An 18434-nucleotide genomic window follows, 5' to 3' on the forward strand; every position below is an offset into this window, starting at 1 on the left:
CAGCCTCTTCCAAAGTCATTCTGTCCATTTATGTTACATAAAACTACAACTACAAATAGTTTAACTCAACAAATACCTCATTTGGCTCAAAGTTCTCAAATCTGCGTAAACGACTGGGAGGAGATCGAGCGACTTCCTTGACGATGCATCCGAAGCACTTCACTCAATGAGTCGAAGGTTCAAAGTCAACACTATTTCTCTTTCACGTCTGTGCTGCTCTTTAACTAATCAACTTAAAGGAAGTAATCTACATTAAAGGAAAGTGTTGCGCAATTTTTATGTTTCGTTTTTTCTTGGGGGCTTAGTAGTTTTATAACTTTCGGACATCTGAAGAAAGTCGTTTTTGGCTGCAAATGACTTGAAACACCAACAGAATCTGTGGACTCTTTAAGTTGCGTTCATACATACCAAATGATGTTTATATTGTTTTTATTCCTTTTCTTTTTTTTTTTTAAATAAACAAAGTGTAGGTGTACTCAAGATGTAAATAAACACAGTCAAGCACAAAAGCACATTATTAGGGAGATGGAAGTCCACAGATTCAGCTGGAAGCCTTTCTTTTTATTTTAAATATGAGAACCAGAATTCATTGAAACAATGTGTTGGATGCTTATGTTGAAGCAGGGCTCTTTTTATTTAAATATTATTATTATTATTATTATTATTATGAATGTCCATGTTAACGTTTTTTCCTTTGATGTTCTGCATTGTTTTTATTTTTATGTATTTTACTAATTTTGATTGTCTGCTGAGGCAGCTCTGGAAATCTGAGGATTTATTTTGATCTAATTTGGGGAGTGTGAAGTGAGAGATGTGTACATAAATACAGATGTTATTATTGGAATATAAATAATTGCTTGCTTGGAATAATCAACAAATCTAGATCGAGAATATTAGTGTACGTTATCTCTCAAAGATACCTTTCTTATGGTTGATATCTTCAATCTGCCTGGTGCTTTAAAAATTGCAAACCCCACCCATCTGGCACACCGGGCAGACCAAAACAAACAAACCCAAATATATGGAATGGTCACAATGGAGCTGTGAGTTTATTAACATACTCACGTTATAGACATTCTCTTATTAGATGTTGGTGTGCAAAAAAATACATGACTGTCCAAAACCTGATATGTGATCACAGTGTTAAAGGAAAAATCCACTTTAGGTTACATAAAGGATTAAAATAAATCAGCAGCTGGTGTTGGTGTTTGTTTCATTTTGTGTTGTCCTGATTGTGTTTGAGTTCTAATGATGAGCAATGTCTATAAGAACACAGAAAAACGACTATACTGGATTGAGAGAAACTGAGGGAGATGGTATATATTAGTATTGAGCTTCAAGTAGTTCCACTGCAAAGGTTTCACTATATTTAACTTTCACATTTATATGCTTGACAGCACTAATTTATAGATATTGCAGATGCCGTTATTATGTCTAATGCAAAAGTTCTCCACATCTTAGGTAATGTGGAGCTTTTTAGCTAAGATGCGGGAGTGGTTGCTGGAGTTTGCCGGCTGTCGATTGGTGAAATCAGTCACAAAGAGGTTATTACACCAAAAACCACTTTGTTATTGCGTTGGGTTTGGCAGATTGCCGTGGTTGCACAAAATATGGCCATCTATTTGCAATCACTAACTGGAAAAAGTGTGCAACCATTGTTCACCTTGAAAGTTAAAGCTGTGCCTTATGTCCTGAAACTGACATGTTTCCATAAGCAAATCCAGTCAACTTTGAAGATGACCATTCTCCGTTTCACTATCATTCTGCAAATAGTTGGCAAATGTTTGCAGACAAGTTGGCTTCTTCCATGGAAACCAAAACCAACCAAAGCATTTGCAAGAAGTAAAACACCTGTCAAAGTTTTGAAGAAATATCTTAAAAACTTGTATATTTATATTTAATAGGCAGAAAACAAACTGAATTCTTGTTTTTATACTCAAATTTACAGACACGTAAAAATACAGCAGCTGTGGCTTAACCCTTCCATTCGGTGGTAGTCGAATAAATTTGTTAAGCACTGTAAAATAAAATGTCATCAGCAAAGAGTGGAAACTTTGGAGCTACACCTTCAATTCCAAGAGTATTAAAATATTGTCAGAAGAAAAGAAGTGGAGAGACAGAGGCCAGTTTTTGCACCCTAAAATATAAAAAGTTCCTTTAGAGAAATATTTTCATCTGGTCATTTTTATTATTGCTTTTATTGTTTTATAGATTTTATTAATCTAAAATTAAGCATATACGTCAGCGAGTAACAGAAGGCAGCAGTCAAGCATCCCCTGTGTGCTTTTTGAACAGCATTATGGAAAATTGATGAAATCCAACAGCTTTTGTTGGTGTGGGGGAGGAGTCAGAAGCACCGACGGACAGCTGCAGGTGGATTTTTCCTTTAACAGTTGTCTCTTCAGAGCGTTTGGTCGTCCACATCACTCCCCTTTTCAGTCTTGCCAAATAAATGTGTTTAACCCAGTATGTGACGGACATACAGTGACTGAATGCATCATTAACACTCCTCTAATGTTTTTAGTGTGCAAAGTAGCAGCAGCCTCACCGAGACCAACACTGTTAAAATGAAGGTCAGGTAAACAAAAGTAAGGGAATCTGCTTTTTAAATGGTTGCATATTTTTGTACCAGCTGAACACAGGAGGGTTTTTTGTTCATGCACAGTCTGCGACTACAGACTGATCTGAAGGACCAGTAACCAGGTTGTCCTCTCGGTGTTTGTATTTGTGGGGCTGCTGCTGTCTGACGTTCATTCTGAATCCGTGGAGATGCAGTGAAGTTTGGGAGTGACGGCTGGTTCTGATGGTGTCCAAACTGTTTGAAATAAAACAAACTGGTTTTGATGATAACTCAACTCTGCTCTCAGTCTCTTTCATTGAGAATGTTTGACTATAGCGTCTCGTTTTTTTTTAAACATACATGCAGAAAAGAGGAGGTAATGCAGCCGTGTGAAAAACATAATCACATCTTTGCTGGTTGAACAGAAATTAAGAGGGTAAGTAGCAGCTAGATGCTCGTAATCTAATGAGTTGGATCTTTTCAGGATGAGTAACTAAAATTGGTTAAGATGGCTCTTTGCTAAGTTGACTGTAATGAGTAGACACAGCAGTGGTCCATTAGGAGACCTTTCATGCTTCGTAGATCAGTGTAAAAGTGGCTTAATAAATAAATAAATGTATTACTCTGAAAATGGTCAGGTACAAGGACTGGACTGGAAATGGGTAACAAAGCAGGTCCAAAGAGAACTCTTAACAGACCTTCAGAAAGCCTGCGAACTGATGCCCAAGACCACTTTAAAAAAATTACAAGACAGTCTGGCTCCTTGGAAGCAAAAAATGCAGAAATGAGAGGTTGCTCGAGTGCTCTACAAGCGCTGTCCATATTTAAAGTCGATATAAATGGAGGATTCTGATGATGTGGTTATAAAAAAAAACTAAAAACGGATGCACAGTGAAAAACTTGAAAAATTAAAAAATAAATAAGTTCCACTGAAGTATTTAAGAAAAAGATGCTTGAAAGGTTAAAGGGACTATTTCTTTTTAAAAAAGCTTTTGCTGTAGAAGCTCAGAAAACAACCATTTACCTGCAATCAGTTGTTTGTGCCAGTCTACCGTGACTGTCGTCATTCCTGCCAAAATATTAGGCACATTTTGATTGAACTGCAGTTTGTTTAATATTTGTACTTGTTGCTGTACAAAATTAACGTCCTGAGACTTGAGGTTGTTTGTTGCCTGCTTGAGAGGCATATTTGTCCTCTCTCTATTTGGACAGTTGGACCTGGTACATGTAAAGAAAAAAAGTGTCCTAATATGAGGGGATTGGGTTTATTTTGCAGCGTAGCACAATAAAGTCAGTATTGTATAACACTGTTTTAGAAAAAGGTGCAGAAACCCTAAAACATCTGAAAACGGTGTGAATATAAATTATTTCACATTTTAAACCCTTCCCCCCCTTTTATAACTTAAAAAACCCACAAAAACTTAAGCTTCCCTCTCTGGGTTAAAGCCCATAGCTCATCTTCACTCAGCTGCCACAACCAGCAATTTCTGCAACCTCAGTTTTCCTGAAAGTTTGCTTCAAGTTAAGGAGCCGTGAGCCAGAAAAGCAGAGAACCGCTACTTCAAGTTAACACAGCATCGGCAGACAGCTGGATGGTCCAGGATCCACAGTGACGCAGTTTACAAACCTGATATTTTGTGCTGAAAGTCAAGTTATGCAAACATATAAAACTGAGGATACTGGTTGACTGCAGGCATTTCGTAAAAAAAAAAAAGAAGAGAGCTCTCCAGTTTTTAAATGGAAGCTGAAAAGCTTTCTGCCTGCCTATTCTGTGTGAGATCATCCACCCCTGGAGGCTTTTTTGTCTCCTGACATTATTGCACTTAAGATGCTTGTCCCGATGCCAAAAGCATGACCGCACTCCAGCTCCGAGAAGCCGCTGAAGCGGCGCACTGACTCAGTGCGTTTATCCCACTCCTCTAGCTGCACCGTGAGCAGTAAACAATGACACAGGAGGCAATTTGACATTTAATTCTCTGCAGGTAGGTGGTACATTCTCAAACAGCAGGTTCACACAAACACTGATGGATTTTTACAACAATACAGAAAAAGAAATGCCTCGTTTCTTTTACAGGGACAGGGGGAAAAAAATGATACATTCACCTGCTGAGGGTGAAGGACGGAGTGCACAAGTCCAGAAATCAGAACCGGATACAAAAACGACAACAAAAATATATATCTTTGCACAACAAGTTGCTAGTTGTTTGGCACTATTCCCAAACCTATTTTGTTTGTCTGTACACTGAGTGTGCGCACAGACTGTAGGAAAAACCATGTATGTTGGCGATGTTAACGTTTGCAATGAATTGGCAAATATCGCCCTCTTGTGGTAAAAAGGGCAACAACACCTGTGAAATCTTGCTGAAGACGGATCTTTGTACTTTCCTGTTGGTTTAATGAATTTTGACACATCATAATAACCTTTAAAGCAGGCATGGATGCATTTATACACGGGTTTGATGCAAGTCAGAATGTTTGTGTCCGAAAGATGTAGCATATATGGAAGCTTGTTTGTGACAGAAAAAAAACCCAACAAAAACATTTTTGTTAACCATATATCAACATTTTTAAACTTGATACTGAGTAAATGACTTGAAACACTGAAAACACTATTGTTTTTAGACGATAGAGTTAGTAGGTAGGGTTTGTGATGATAACCCAAAATTGTGAGATAGACACCTGGTGCCTTAAAGGAAGAAGTTCCACAAATGAATAAAATGTAACAATTAGCAATATAGCAATTATTGGTAAGCGAGGGTTATACTTTATTGACATATGGATGGCATTTTCTTTTATAGTGGCACAAACAAGCTTCCACAGACAAGTTTGAAGGGCTGCTTCTCCTCTCTGATCGAATATATAAGAAAAGCAGCTTTTACTGGGCCGCTCAGTGCATCACATTATGTTGGTATTAAGAGGAGATGTTAGGACTTGGTTGGGAACACATCTCTGTACTGATATGATGTGACATATGGAGGTACAGTAATGTTAAATCTGGTTTACAAAAAATACAGTATACCAAAAGTTGGTGAATTCTGGATAGACTTCATTGCTATTTACAAGTGGGGAACTTAAAGTGACTCAATCTGTGAAAAGAACTGCTTACAACTCAAAGGCAACACAACTTGTAGTGATTACAAGTAAACTTTCATTATATAAAAGAAACTTCTGATCAGTCCACCAGCGTTGGCTCCATTTTCAACCTTTTGACTTCCATATTACCAAACTGGTGTGAGTGTGATGTGCTGCTGATAATAGCAGGAGTCCCTCTGAGCTGCTTTAAAATACAAAAAAGAAAACCTTCTTAGATTTTAGATGTCATACTGTTAAAGTAGCCAACGTTTCAGACACCAAGGCCAACGAATCAAATGTATAATTAGTATGTAAAAATAATCCCTGAAAAAACCCCAGCTAATCAGCCTTGGATCAGTATGACATCAGTGAGGGTTGATACTCACCTCAGGCACACCTGCCTTATGGTTCAGTCATACTAACAGGAATGGAAACCTCTCACTGGCTGCCAGACGATTGCATCTTTTTTTTGCTGTCAATTGCAGGAAGTTGCAGCAACCAAGTGGTCACCTAGAGGTTGGGCAATGAACATCCTCGACTTCAAATCAAACCCATTTGATTTCAAGGTTACTGCACAAAAAATTGGAGGCAACCTTCCTGACTGACTGGAAGAGGTTTGCAAATAAGTGCGGTTTTATTTATAAATGCAGATGGATTACATCTGGTTTCCAGCTGTATGTATTCTGGTTATATTCCTTTATAAAAGCCTGGTTGCTGAGCAACTATGTGATGTTGCAGTTAAATTGCTGTCCTGCAACAACTACGTCATTATTTGTGGAGGAATTTCTGCTTTAAATCTAAATCTTTGAGGTTCTGGCTGGACGCTGAATGTAAGTAGTTAATGTCAATTAGAATTTCTGCTTATATAGACAGCAACAGGTTTGCAATTTTCACGGATTTATTATAATTAGTTGCCATCTTATCACAAATCTCAACCCTAAACTGACAGCAGGCTGACTCCGCCTTATTGCCGCCTTGATGAGCTAACATTGCTTTGAAGACGGCAACTGACTGTGAGTGGTTGCAGACCTGGTCTTCATCTTTAAAGCAACATTTCAAAGGAAACAGATCCCAAGTGCATTGGACACAGTCCGGATGACACAGTCATGCCACATTCTCAAGATGGGGACTGAAAATACTTGTTTCAGACAGAAGATGATCTGCACGATTTGTAAAGCTACTCAAGCAGAATCTAGAATTAAAATATGGATGTGAAGTCAGAGAATAATAGACAGAGTTTACTGTTTTAAACTAAAGAAGACAATCTTTGGCTGACTCCACTCACACTGACACATTTACCATTAAAGCTGAAGTAGGCAGAAATAAAGAACAGTCCTCTCAAAATCAGGGGCTGTTTGTTTTAAGTCCGACCCAACAGAGTTCTTCTTAGAGCATAAAACATAAACCTGTGCTGAGCTTTGGCTTCATATTGGGTTTGAACCCCACTATCCCAGGTTAAAGTCTTCGGCATAGATCTTAATTTGTAGTCTTAAGAGCTTGAACAGAAGGTGACTGGACCATCGTGAACTGGACGACTGGGAACCTACACAGGCTTCTTAATTTATACTTAGCCTTACATACCGTAAGTGAGCGACACCAATGCCACTATTTCTATTTATTTGTGCTTAGCTTGCCTGTGCTGCTTAAAACACCACTCCTAGCGCGATTTGATGGCAATGATCAGGGTTTTTTTGTTGTTGTTTGGTTTTGCAAACACTCATGTTTGGCCAAAGTCCTGCACTTTACTTTCTAAAACCTGAAAACCCAGAGGGGGAACAGGCGTATGTAAGGGTTTTTTGTCTCCATTGATGGGAGAAACATCATTTAGGGCTGATTTATAGGTGAAAACCTTCTCGAAATGCCTTCTTTATGTACATTTTTTAGCTATTTAACCATTTTCAGGGGCACAGATTCAATGTGAAACATCCTAATTACATATTCAGGTATAATAATCGACATTTTAACCAAATTTACTGCAGATGCAATCACACTGAGCTTTTTGCCCTGCAGTGCTCATTGGGGAAACACACTTTGCAGGTGTTTGAGATCATTACTGAATGTTAAGCGGCTACATCACATTTGCAAAAGCAGCTTAGTGCAGGTTGCAGGAAAAAACAAACAAACGGAGTATGCCTGGTATGGTTTCTGTACACTGAGTGTCAGAAGATGCAGTTGTAGAAACAGGGTTTAAAATATGAATCCATCCTGTTTTTATTAGTGGATCCACCTTCAGGTAATCTCACTGATTTATTCTTCCTTCGTTTTTTTGTGTCTGAGAAGTTTGTGTCCTTCATTTCTTCTAGTTTTCATTCATACCCATGCTGAGTTCAAGAGGGGCCAAAAAACGTGGGAAATTCCAACTTCCAGCTTGGGAAACCCACAGCAGGACGGTTATGAGGTCAAGTGGGAATGTCAGGGAGAGACCTGTATTATTTACACCAGTAAGCGTCTCTTTAAGTGAATCTGGAACTTGACCGGTTGTTTCTCTCCTCTCCCTTCATCATACCATCGTCTCTGAGCCCGAACCTTTCCCGGTGAAGAAGTCCCAGAAATTAGTGGTCGGCGACGGCTTGCTCTCCTCCTGCGGCGTCTGCCTCACCCAGATGCTGTTCTCGGTCGAGCCGCTCAGACTCGAGCTCAGAGAGAAGCTCAGCGCGGCGCTCAGACCCGGGCCTCGACGGTCCTGGGCATCCGAGTCCTGAGCGTTGAGCCTGGGGGTGGAGGACGAGGACAAGGACGAGGAAGAGAAGGAGGACTGGGATAGGCTGAGCAGGTTGTGGTGGGAGTGGAACTGACGCATGTGGCGGATGGATTTACCAGGAGGGACCTCACCTGCAGAGAACAGGACACGGTTTCAGAACTTGAAAGACAAAAACTATTTATTATCTTAAAGTTGTGTAACATGAGTCATAGAGTGCTGTGAAAAGTATTTCCCCCCTTCCTTCCGGATTTCTTAAATGTTTCAGATTGCAAAGCAAATTTAAGATAGAACAGGTTAAAAACAACTTCTGTGTCAGCATCGCCCGCCGCCACTAGGGGGTGCTGTTGGCCCACTTATCATTCCCACAAACGTCCACAACCTCCAGCAGCCAGCGTGTGGTCTGTGTTACATTACACTGCCTTCAGAGAGGCTTTAACACATGGTGGTGAAACTGCAGAGCACTGTTTCAGGGTTTTCTAAAGACTCCTGTCTCAGGCAGGAAATTTACCTAAAAATCAACAACTGCTTGAAAAGACAAGTAAGCAGATGCTAAACTAACCAAGGATCACAGCTGAAAACCTCAAAACCTTGCGTTGTGGTATCGTTCCTGCTCCTGTCATTAATCGAAATGTTTTAAATGTTGATATTTTTTTGAAAGAAACAACTTTAAATGAGAAATTCCTTCAGGTCTTCAGAGCCTCACATTCACAAAAACTCAAGCAGACCATAGTACCGTATCTGGTGTCCTGCCGCTTCCTGTTCTGGTTCAGTTTGAGGACGTTCAGGAAGACCTCGCTGGTCAGGCTGCCATCACCGCCGCTCCCATCCGGGGGGAAAAGCGGTGACGGGGGCTCCAGTGGGGACAGGCTGCCGCTGGAGGCTCCCACTGAGTCCAGAGACGCCCCCGTGTCCCTGCGACCTGTGGACTCGCTGCCGCTCTCCACCGTCAGGTGACTGCCGCTGTGACAGAAAGACGGACGTTAAACGGAAGCTTTCTTAGTGCAAACGAACATAACCGACACCAGATCTGATGACGGCTGATCCACTGACTGTCACGGTTACCTGAGTTTCCTACGCAGCAGGTAGTCGATGATGTCCGGGTCGGTCTGGATCAGACTCATCAGGACCTCCTGCTGCAGCTCTGCAGAGACCTGCGGGAACACACATCAGATTCAAGCATCACTGAAAATAATTAGCATCTCCAGGACCGATGGAACATCACAGCTGTCTGGTGAGGGGGAGTCACACTGGGGGAAACGGGCAGAGTCAGTCGATCCTGGACAAACTTGGATGATAATAAGGGTGGCCAGGGTCGCCAGGGCATGAATATTTAGTCTGACACTTTGAAACCATGAGCACTAAGTATAAGCTCTCATTTCAGATTAACATAGTGTTAATGAGAGAGCCTCCTCTGCCCTGAGGGGCAGCCAATCAGAAGAAAGTGAACTTAGAGAAAAAAGCTGCTCTAGTAGAGTCCAAGAATAAACTCACCGAGTTGGAAATGAGCGTAACATAATAAAAGATTTCTGAATCACTTCCACAAATGACAAAAGAGCGCTGTGAGTTTCTAGTACCATGAAGAGTCTCCTGTGGTTCTGTATGAGCATCAGTGTGACGCTGATGATCGCCGTGCTGTCCTCGATGCCCATCACCTGCGGGCTCACGTCTCCCCCGCGCTCCTTCTGAAGCAGGTTCGGCCCGAAGATCACGGCCAGGTTAGCGGCCGTCATCTTGTTTCCGGGGATCTGGAGAGCAGAGGAAGAGGAGGCGGTGATGGAGGTCAAAGTGCAGATGGAATATGCTGTGGTAAATTAAGTTTGCGAAACGTGATCCTGTTGGATTTCTTTTTACATTACTGAGGACCAACAAGCAGCTGCAGCATAAATGTCAGGACAGCAATGAAGCAACAGAATATTCATGCAATGTATTTTTCTCCAGTATTTCACAAAAGCAAAACGGACAAATTGGACAGTTTTCCTGACTAAACATGCTTTTTCTGCATTTCATCTTGCTTGTCGACAGCTCCCAAAAGCATCTGGTAGAGGTGCAACTTACTGAGGGACTTAGCTTAAAAACTCTGTGTTCACAAAGGCCAGTTAGTCAGAAATGTTTGCATTTGTAATGTGCTATCAGCCAAGACCCTAACCCTCAGGACGACCACTAAGACAACATTAATAACATCTGCCAACCAAAAAAGAAGCTGAGGAATTATTCTGGCAGAGTTCTGACTCTCTCTCCACTAATTTTATGTCCTGGACAGCCAACAAAATCATTAACATGATTTTTCTTTAATAATATTATGGAGAAAATGCGGTACTGTGACAGCCAGAAACAACACAGCTAGCCTTCAAATTTAGCAATTTAAACAAAGTAGCCTGTGTTTGTGAGGAACCGTGAAACTGTGGAAGATTAGACTCTGAGACCCCGCCCACATCTAAATGATACCTTTAGGCAGTGGAAAATACTACGACTACTACTACTCATAATATTAAGGTAATACTTTATAATAATGCCACACTGGTAAGCATTAGTAAAGTATTACCAAGTGCTTAATTCACTGTACATGATAAGACTTTAAGATGTCATTGATAAATACAGATATGTGTATCCATCTGTTACTGTTACACCATGTACAGCTATGACTGTTACTTCATCACTGCCAGTAATACACATAATCATAATCACGATAAAATATCTGAATTTATAAATAGCATATGTGGGAGGAGTAATGCTATGTAAATGATGAAGTAAGCACTTGCTAATACCTTAATAATGTTTAATAGTGTGGCAATATCATAAAGTGCTACCAATAATAATAACAACATTTATGTGCATAATATTTATGAAACACACAAGAAATTTCAGTAGTTTAAAAATTAAAATCAGCGTTCCTCCAAAGAATAAATCACAAGCATAAAATCTGAATGTTAACATGGCGGTAAAATAAGAAGGTTAATGACACAGTCTAATATACAATGAGTTCCTCCACAACCAAGAACCCCCAACGACCACCTTCTGTCTTTGAACGTGGGAACAGTTACTGCACTGTGGTGCCAACTTTCTTTGTTTCTTTGCTCTGTTACGAGTGTTTTTTACTGGAAATGGATGGAATTCAATTAGGAAATGATATTATATTTATGTGCTTGAAGGACTGACACTGCCCTTCAGGGCGAATGCTTTCATTTTGTGTTTGTGTGGCTTCGACCTCGATGCCACTACTACGAGAGCTTCCAAAGGCTGAGGAAGACTTTATCAGTCATTGGTCCCACCTCCTCGTCGTTGGTTCCTATGCTGTCCTGTGCGAAGCTCTGCACGGTGTGTAACAAGGTGAGGAGGCGCAGCAGTGTGTCGCAGTTACAGGGAGGCAGCAGGTAGAGGAGGTGCTGGAGGTACTGCAGCTGGTCTGCTCCTCTCAGAACTGCAGGAGGCCCAGAGAGGAGGAAGAGGAGCAGGAAGTTAGTTACCCATCACATCACTAATTATACTGAGACAAAAACTGAACTCAATCATTAAAGCCGGTGTGTGTTTTTGTGTGTGTCTGTATGTGTGTATTGGGGGGGTGCATGCATACAATTGGCATGCAGGAAGGCGGGGTAGAGCTCTCTGGGCAGCAGAGGATCCGGCATGTCCCTCAGAAACTCTTTGAGCAGTGCTGCCACATCGTGGACGCTGTGCTCCTCATCCAGCTGGACGTCAACGCCCACGTCAAAGTCCTCCCGTAGCTGAGGAGCGCGCACGCAAACACATATTAGTGTTTAAAAACAACAACGACAGTGCCTTCAAACTCATGTTCGGGTCACGACGGGGCCACGGTTCCCCGATGGACACATTTCTCAAAAACAGGATCTCACACATCATCAGCTTTTCGCTCAAAGATTATTTTTGTATTCGTGCATCCAGCTTAGACCGACAGGAAACACACGACGGTGAATCAGGGGACATGCAGACCTACACCACTCCTCTACTGCTGGCAATAATCCACGTTTTTTTTTTCAGGGAAAATGTGAATGAACGAGTTTCTGTATATTTTTTCCAGTTTTTTTCCTCAGTTATCAGCACATCAGGAGGCGTTGGACCCCAAATAAACAACAACAAAAACTCAGAATATTAATGGTATATTATTAGTGGAAAATAAAAGTAATTTAAATTAATTTATTATTTTAATTAAATTAATTGGAATAATTATCCTAACCTGTCTCACTCTCTTCTTGGAGCTGCCGACTCGGAAGATACCCACAGTCTGAAGACCTGGAATACAAAATGTTATCACACACCATCTTTTAAAAATTTACATATGGATGGACTCAAATAAACAACACTGAAAGGCTGAAAATTTGGGGGACTTAAAGCCTCACCATAGGTCTCGATGTGACTGCAGCACCTCTCCAGCACCCGAGGCACCTGTCTGTAGATGGGGTTGAGGCTGAGCTTGGTTTGGGTCCTCCCCTCCGACGAGCTGCCACCCGGAGACTTGATCAATTCCAGTTCAGCCGGGTGGGAAAGCTGCAGCGCTTCAAGCAGGCGAGACTGACTCTCTACAAGGTCAGAGATCGAGTCCACTGATAGACCACCCTGTGGAGCAAAAAATGTTTATATATGCCTATAATATGTTCATAATTTACAAAAAAGTACAATATTTATTCCCTTTTTAGCTCAGTTTTTGGTCTCCACCGGTCCCTAAAGATGATAACTTCCTTTATAGCGCTTAAATATCTCATCATGTTCTCTAGCTGGTTGTGAAGTTTGACTGAGTGCTGTTTGGTGATAAGCTATGTAGCTCTTTGTGGGTTAGCTAGGGCTTTTTCCATTAAAACGACCGTGTGCTGCAATTGAAAGTGTTATGAGTGAGTGTTGTTAGGTCACTAAAAATGAGCGAAAATGTTACGATCGGTGGTATTTCTTTGTCGATTTGTCACTATTAGCTATGACTTTCATCTCACATAGTCATTTGCACCACTGTTAACAGAACAAGGTCCAGATATGTAGGAAAATCCATAATTAATTACTAAACTCCAGTTTTACAAAGTAGCGTGTGAGGTCAAATGCTCCAGCACAGAAAACAACGAGGAAAGGCAGGCATTAGTGTGAAAAAAAGCAAGACATGCTGAAAGCTGAGGCAAATATGTATGAGGTGATAATGGGATGGAAAAAAGCTCACAACAGATGACAGCGCAGGCTCGAGAGAGGAAAATGAGATGTGAGAAAGACAAAGGGACGCTGACGACAGAAAATGGAAAGTACATTCGAAGATGGATGGCAGGAGAAGAGGCCAGCAGAGGAGAAGAGTCAGCTCCTATCGCTTGTCTTGATGTTACCATGCAGTAAATGTCAGAGAAGCCGAATACCACAGAAATATAAATCACATGTCTATGGCCTGCAAATAGTTTCTGGAGGAACATCAAGAAATTCCTCACAGCTCAGTCCAGCAACATACTGCAGAAATGAGAAGATATTTCCTCCATCTGAACAGGACTCATTTGTGTTTTCTACAATAAATGTGCAGTTTGGCCTTATTTATGCAAAAATCAGTGAAAAGCCACCGTTATTTGCAAACTTACACTAGTTTATGCCATCATTTCCATGCTTTTTATTCATTATTTATGTAATCAACTGTGCAATACAATCTGATATGCACTGTTTCAACTTCCACTCCTAATTTTCTTCATTTCGGGGGTCTCAGCCAGTGTTTCCCAAATGGTGCGCTCTGGGGCAAATCCAGGTGTTCTCTGGGATTTTGGGTGACCAACACATTAGCATCATAACTTCATAAAAAACTAATGTGTTACCTTTATATTCACTATGTTCATACACATCGAATACTCTGACTGACAATTTGTGACAGGTGGAAACTGACAAGCCACAGCTGATAATGAGGGCAGACAACCACATATCCTGAGCAGGTGGGCAGGAGCCACATGAGAAATTGGATCTGTTGTGGAGGGCCTTTATAAGTTAATTGGTGTGGCTCTCCACAACAGTCCCCCTGTCCTCCTAACTATCAGTCCTTGGAAATATTAATTGCCCAGCCCTGCTTATTGCTCCAGCCCTCAACAACAGTCCCAGTTATTCATGTGGACCCTTAGAAATATTAAGTGCCCACCCTTTCACATTGGTGTAGCCCTTCACAACAGTCCCAGCTTCTCATCCTTTGATAAAACAAATTATCCAGTCCTACTTATTGGTGCGGCCCTCCACAACAGGCCCACTTTTTCCTACTTTCTGCAAATCAGGATCATCCAGATGACTTCATGCATTTAGAAACTCCTAAATATTACTTAAGCTGACCTTTGTTGATCTAATGATTTGCTTCTTTCTAATCTTAACCTTCATCAGAAACACATTTTGAATATTAGCGAAAGTCTGCAAATGACCTGCTATGCCATGTCATTCTGTTTGAAATCCAGGATAGTTTGCCACTTCATGTGCAGCTCGGTGTTTTGCACAGCTGTAATACTTATGTGAGAGAGACCATCCCCGTCTATCATCCATCATAACACTGTCTAATGCTGTCATCGCTGCTCCGGTACAAAATCAAATAATATTTCAAGGTGTCCTTACAGCAGGTTCTCTTGCACTATTCTCCTGTCAGACACAACATAGTGACAACACCAGTGAGCTCCCGCTGCTTTATTATTCATGATAATATATTCATGATTCAAGATCTCCACATGTTTATTTCCTTTAAACAAAGACCTGCAATGCTATAGACATTTCCATTCCACCAGTAATCTTATTGGAAAATCAATATCCTTAACAAAAAAAAGCATTCTTAGTATTTATGGTATGGCATAAAGTGGCACATTTATGCAAGATTACAAGGCTCAGAGTTGCCTGTTACTTGTTCTTTGCCTGTAAAATGCACTTGTATGTAGAGATGTATGTAGCTGTTCTATATGCCCACAGTTGCTCCAAAAGCTGTATCAAAAGCCACTCAAAAACAGGCAATAAGAAGGAAATCAGCAGCTTGCTCGCTGCAGAGAGATTTCCATACCAAGGCCTTTCCTGGTGACAAACACTGTGTTAGTAGATTTAGTGCCTGCTCCCACTGATCACTAATATATCTGACCTGAAGATGCAGCCTGTGATGACTGGAGGCAGATTTCCACAGAAATTATTCAAAACGTTTTATACAGAAATGATTTTTTTTATGATACAATACAATCCATTCCCAGATTAGCAATAAATAACCATTTATCATCATCATTGTTTATTTATATAGCACCTTAAAAAAAACACCTGGTAGACCAAGAACATAACTATAAAGAGTAATATTAAAAGAACAATTTAACACAAAAAAATGCATGTTTCATAACGAGTAATGAAGATAATCATCAGAATCACATTAAAGTCTCATTTCTATCAAATGTTACCACTGAGGCAGCGCTGTGTGTGCTGTTTACCTCAATGACCGACTCTTATCGCCTGCACTCGATAGCTGGTTCAGGTTCGATTACAGTTATATGGCTGTAATCATACTCATTACAAGCTTTACATAACCACTGGTTCCAGATCAGCATGAAAAGAAATTACAGAGTGTAATGGCCTCTAGCAGAGACGGGTTCACACACACACAAACACACAGAAATGTAGGTGCACACACCACTTTTACTACAAACGTACTGCTGTGGAAATATTAAAAAAAAGCTAGAAATGCACTCAGAGATTAGTGTGGAGGCCTTGAGTACAGCACGTACATGTAATCCTCACAGTGAATGAGACTAAATCTGGCAGAAAGAAACACATGTCCACTGTTTTTGTGCGTGTGTTGTCACTCAAAGAAATCTTACCCTTCTCTGTCCTCGTCCGGTGTTATCCAGAAACGTGGGTGACAGCGGTTTGTTCTGAGGGTCAGAAATTGGCGCCGGTGCCACAGAGTTAGCAGACGGCGAGCCCGGACCTCCTCCTGTGATGGACGAGGAGCTGACCAGAGGTCTGCTCCCATTGAAGAACTGACGCTTCTCTGCCCTGAATCGCAGGACGCTCGCCTCCAGGTCGAGGCAGTCGCGCCTGCTCTCCTTCAGAGCATCCTGCCGCCGCTTGTAGGCCCGGTCGTTGGCGATGACCTGGGAGAGCGGGATACCAAAGGCCTTGGGAGCCGATTCTGAGGAAAGAGGAGAAAATTTTATTTTCTTGCCAGCAATGATGAACACATAAAAACAACAGAGAAAACAAGGATGAAGTAGAAAGAAGAAAACAAACATATTGCCCAGAATATCCAAATAGACGATATGGATGAAAAATAGGGAAATAATATTAGGGCTATTTATTTTATGCCTTATTTAAGTGTTAAATATTATTATATCACTCGTCCTCACTTGAACACATTCTTTTTGTACTAAATAAAGCTAAAACAAATTCTAAACTGTCTTGAAACGTGATTAAAATGCATAAGAACGGCATCTGTCTGATTTACTGTTTGTTCTCCTGTACAAACAGAGCTGCAGAGAAATACATCTGAATGCGCTAACATTGTAACTCATATTTGGAGCAGAACTGGAGCCTCCAGCGAGTCGTAATTTATTTATACTACACATTCTTGTCTGCTGATAGTATCTGAGATCCAAACAGGAAGATGATGTGACTTTCATCATTAGGGCGAACAACAGAAGCCTGGTTTCTGCAACATTTGCACCAGTGTTGTGCGATGCTGTGAAACAACAAATGAACACGAAAATGGATCTAAAATATGGGATGTTTTCAGATATTGAAACAAAAGCAAAATTCCTTGGTTAGGGGATAATAAATATCCCTAACCAATTGGCTGTTTTGGAAAGCTGAGCTGCATCGATATACACATTCGGGTATCTTAAAGTTTTCACAGAACTCTGTGCGCTTCTGTGAAAACCAAATACACCCTTGGTGTTACAGTGCCCCTATAAAAGCATTTACTTTGGCTAACACAACCTTCCCAGGAGTGTACGTTCCAGCAAACTCGCCCTGAGGTCGGAAGGTGCTCAAACAAACCCTCCAAAAATCCAAAAGCTACATCTCAAACTCTACAGGCCTCTGTTAGCATGTTAAATATGTAGGTTTATGGCAGTACACTTAGAAAAAGACTGAACAAGTGCAACTTGTTTGGTTTCCAGGAGAAAACTTCTCTCTAAAAATGTCTTTAAAGATTAGGTTTAAAACTTTCCTTTAGATAAAGTACATAGTTGGGACTGGATCAGGTGATCAGGCTCAGGGTGTTGGGGGCTTCCCATGATGCACTGAGTATTAGGGCTGTTCGATATAACGATATATATCGGATGACGATATAAAAACGTCTATCGTTTCATTTTACGCTATCGTTTGTTTCGTGGTGTTGCAAAATAAACTGTTTACTGCAACATTTTTTTATCGTTTTGATGGTCACTGCAGTGGCTATATTAGTTTCTTAAAGTTCTCTCTTTCTCTTATATTTTATATAACCACACTACCGACAGACAAGCGCCTGTTTTTATGCATTGTTGTTAGCAACAACAACGGTAAAACCACCGCGTATCTGCTTCTTTATTTTTCACATAAACCTTTCACAATAAAGTTCAAGATCCTGTTGAGACTTTTCAAAATAAACTGAATCACGTGAAAGATGCAGAGTATTTACGGATGAGAAGCAAAAAAGAGCCGTCAGGTGCTAAAAAATAAACCTTAGACTGAAACTTTAGAACAGGCAAACCGCAGCACGCCGTGTAATAAATACTCACAAAGAAAACGTTACAACTTATGTCTAATGTATCGTTTCATGCATCAGTTAAAACGCTCAACTCCAGGTACATGACGCGCAGCTGGAAACACTTCACGCAAGTTGAGCTGCCCGAGATTCACAGAATTTACAGAAAATGTTACATTTTTGTGGTTTATATCGATATCGGACGATAGATTTTTTAATATCGGGATATGAGATTTTGGTCATATCGCACAGCCCTACTAAGTATTTCTTCTTCACTCACTATGTGTTTACATAGCAGTCTGCCACAGGCCGCGGGCACCTTGTAATTGTTTATTCAGCCATGAACTTCTCAGCATACCAAAGTATTCTAGAGCCAAATATGAGCCCATCTGTCTGGCAGCTAAAAGTTGGCTGAAACTGAATCATACAACAGTACAATGATCCCAGGC

At 40.8% G+C, this 18434-nt stretch overlaps 1 protein-coding gene across 5 annotated transcripts in view; it reads right to left on the reverse strand.

Moving 5' to 3' along the window:
* Positions 1 to 4516: 4516 nt before the first annotated feature.
* Positions 4517 to 18434, reverse strand: part of arhgap36 (Rho GTPase activating protein 36) — a 76127-nt gene continuing 62209 nt past the window's right edge. For all 5 annotated transcript variants that reach the window (XM_005946861.2, XM_005946863.2, XM_005946865.3 and 2 more), the window contains 9 exons: positions 16121 to 16434; positions 12689 to 12905; positions 12526 to 12581; positions 11905 to 12055; positions 11603 to 11751; positions 9908 to 10078; positions 9396 to 9484; positions 9067 to 9293; positions 4517 to 8464 (listed from right to left, as the gene is read on the reverse strand). In XM_005946861.2, coding sequence (XP_005946923.1) covers positions 8133 to 8464; positions 9067 to 9293; positions 9396 to 9484; positions 9908 to 10078; positions 11603 to 11751; positions 11905 to 12055; positions 12526 to 12581; positions 12689 to 12905; positions 16121 to 16434 — 1706 coding nt within the window. In that variant the 3' untranslated portion in view covers positions 4517 to 8132. The remainder of the gene's footprint in view (positions 8465 to 9066; positions 9294 to 9395; positions 9485 to 9907; positions 10079 to 11602; positions 11752 to 11904; positions 12056 to 12525; positions 12582 to 12688; positions 12906 to 16120; positions 16435 to 18434) is intronic.

The sequence above is a fragment of the Haplochromis burtoni genome, unplaced genomic scaffold (genome assembly GCF_018398535.1).
Source record: "Haplochromis burtoni strain Fernald_Lab_line unplaced genomic scaffold, NCSU_Asbu1 Contig_383, whole genome shotgun sequence".
Taxonomy (NCBI): domain Eukaryota; kingdom Metazoa; phylum Chordata; class Actinopteri; order Cichliformes; family Cichlidae; genus Haplochromis; species Haplochromis burtoni.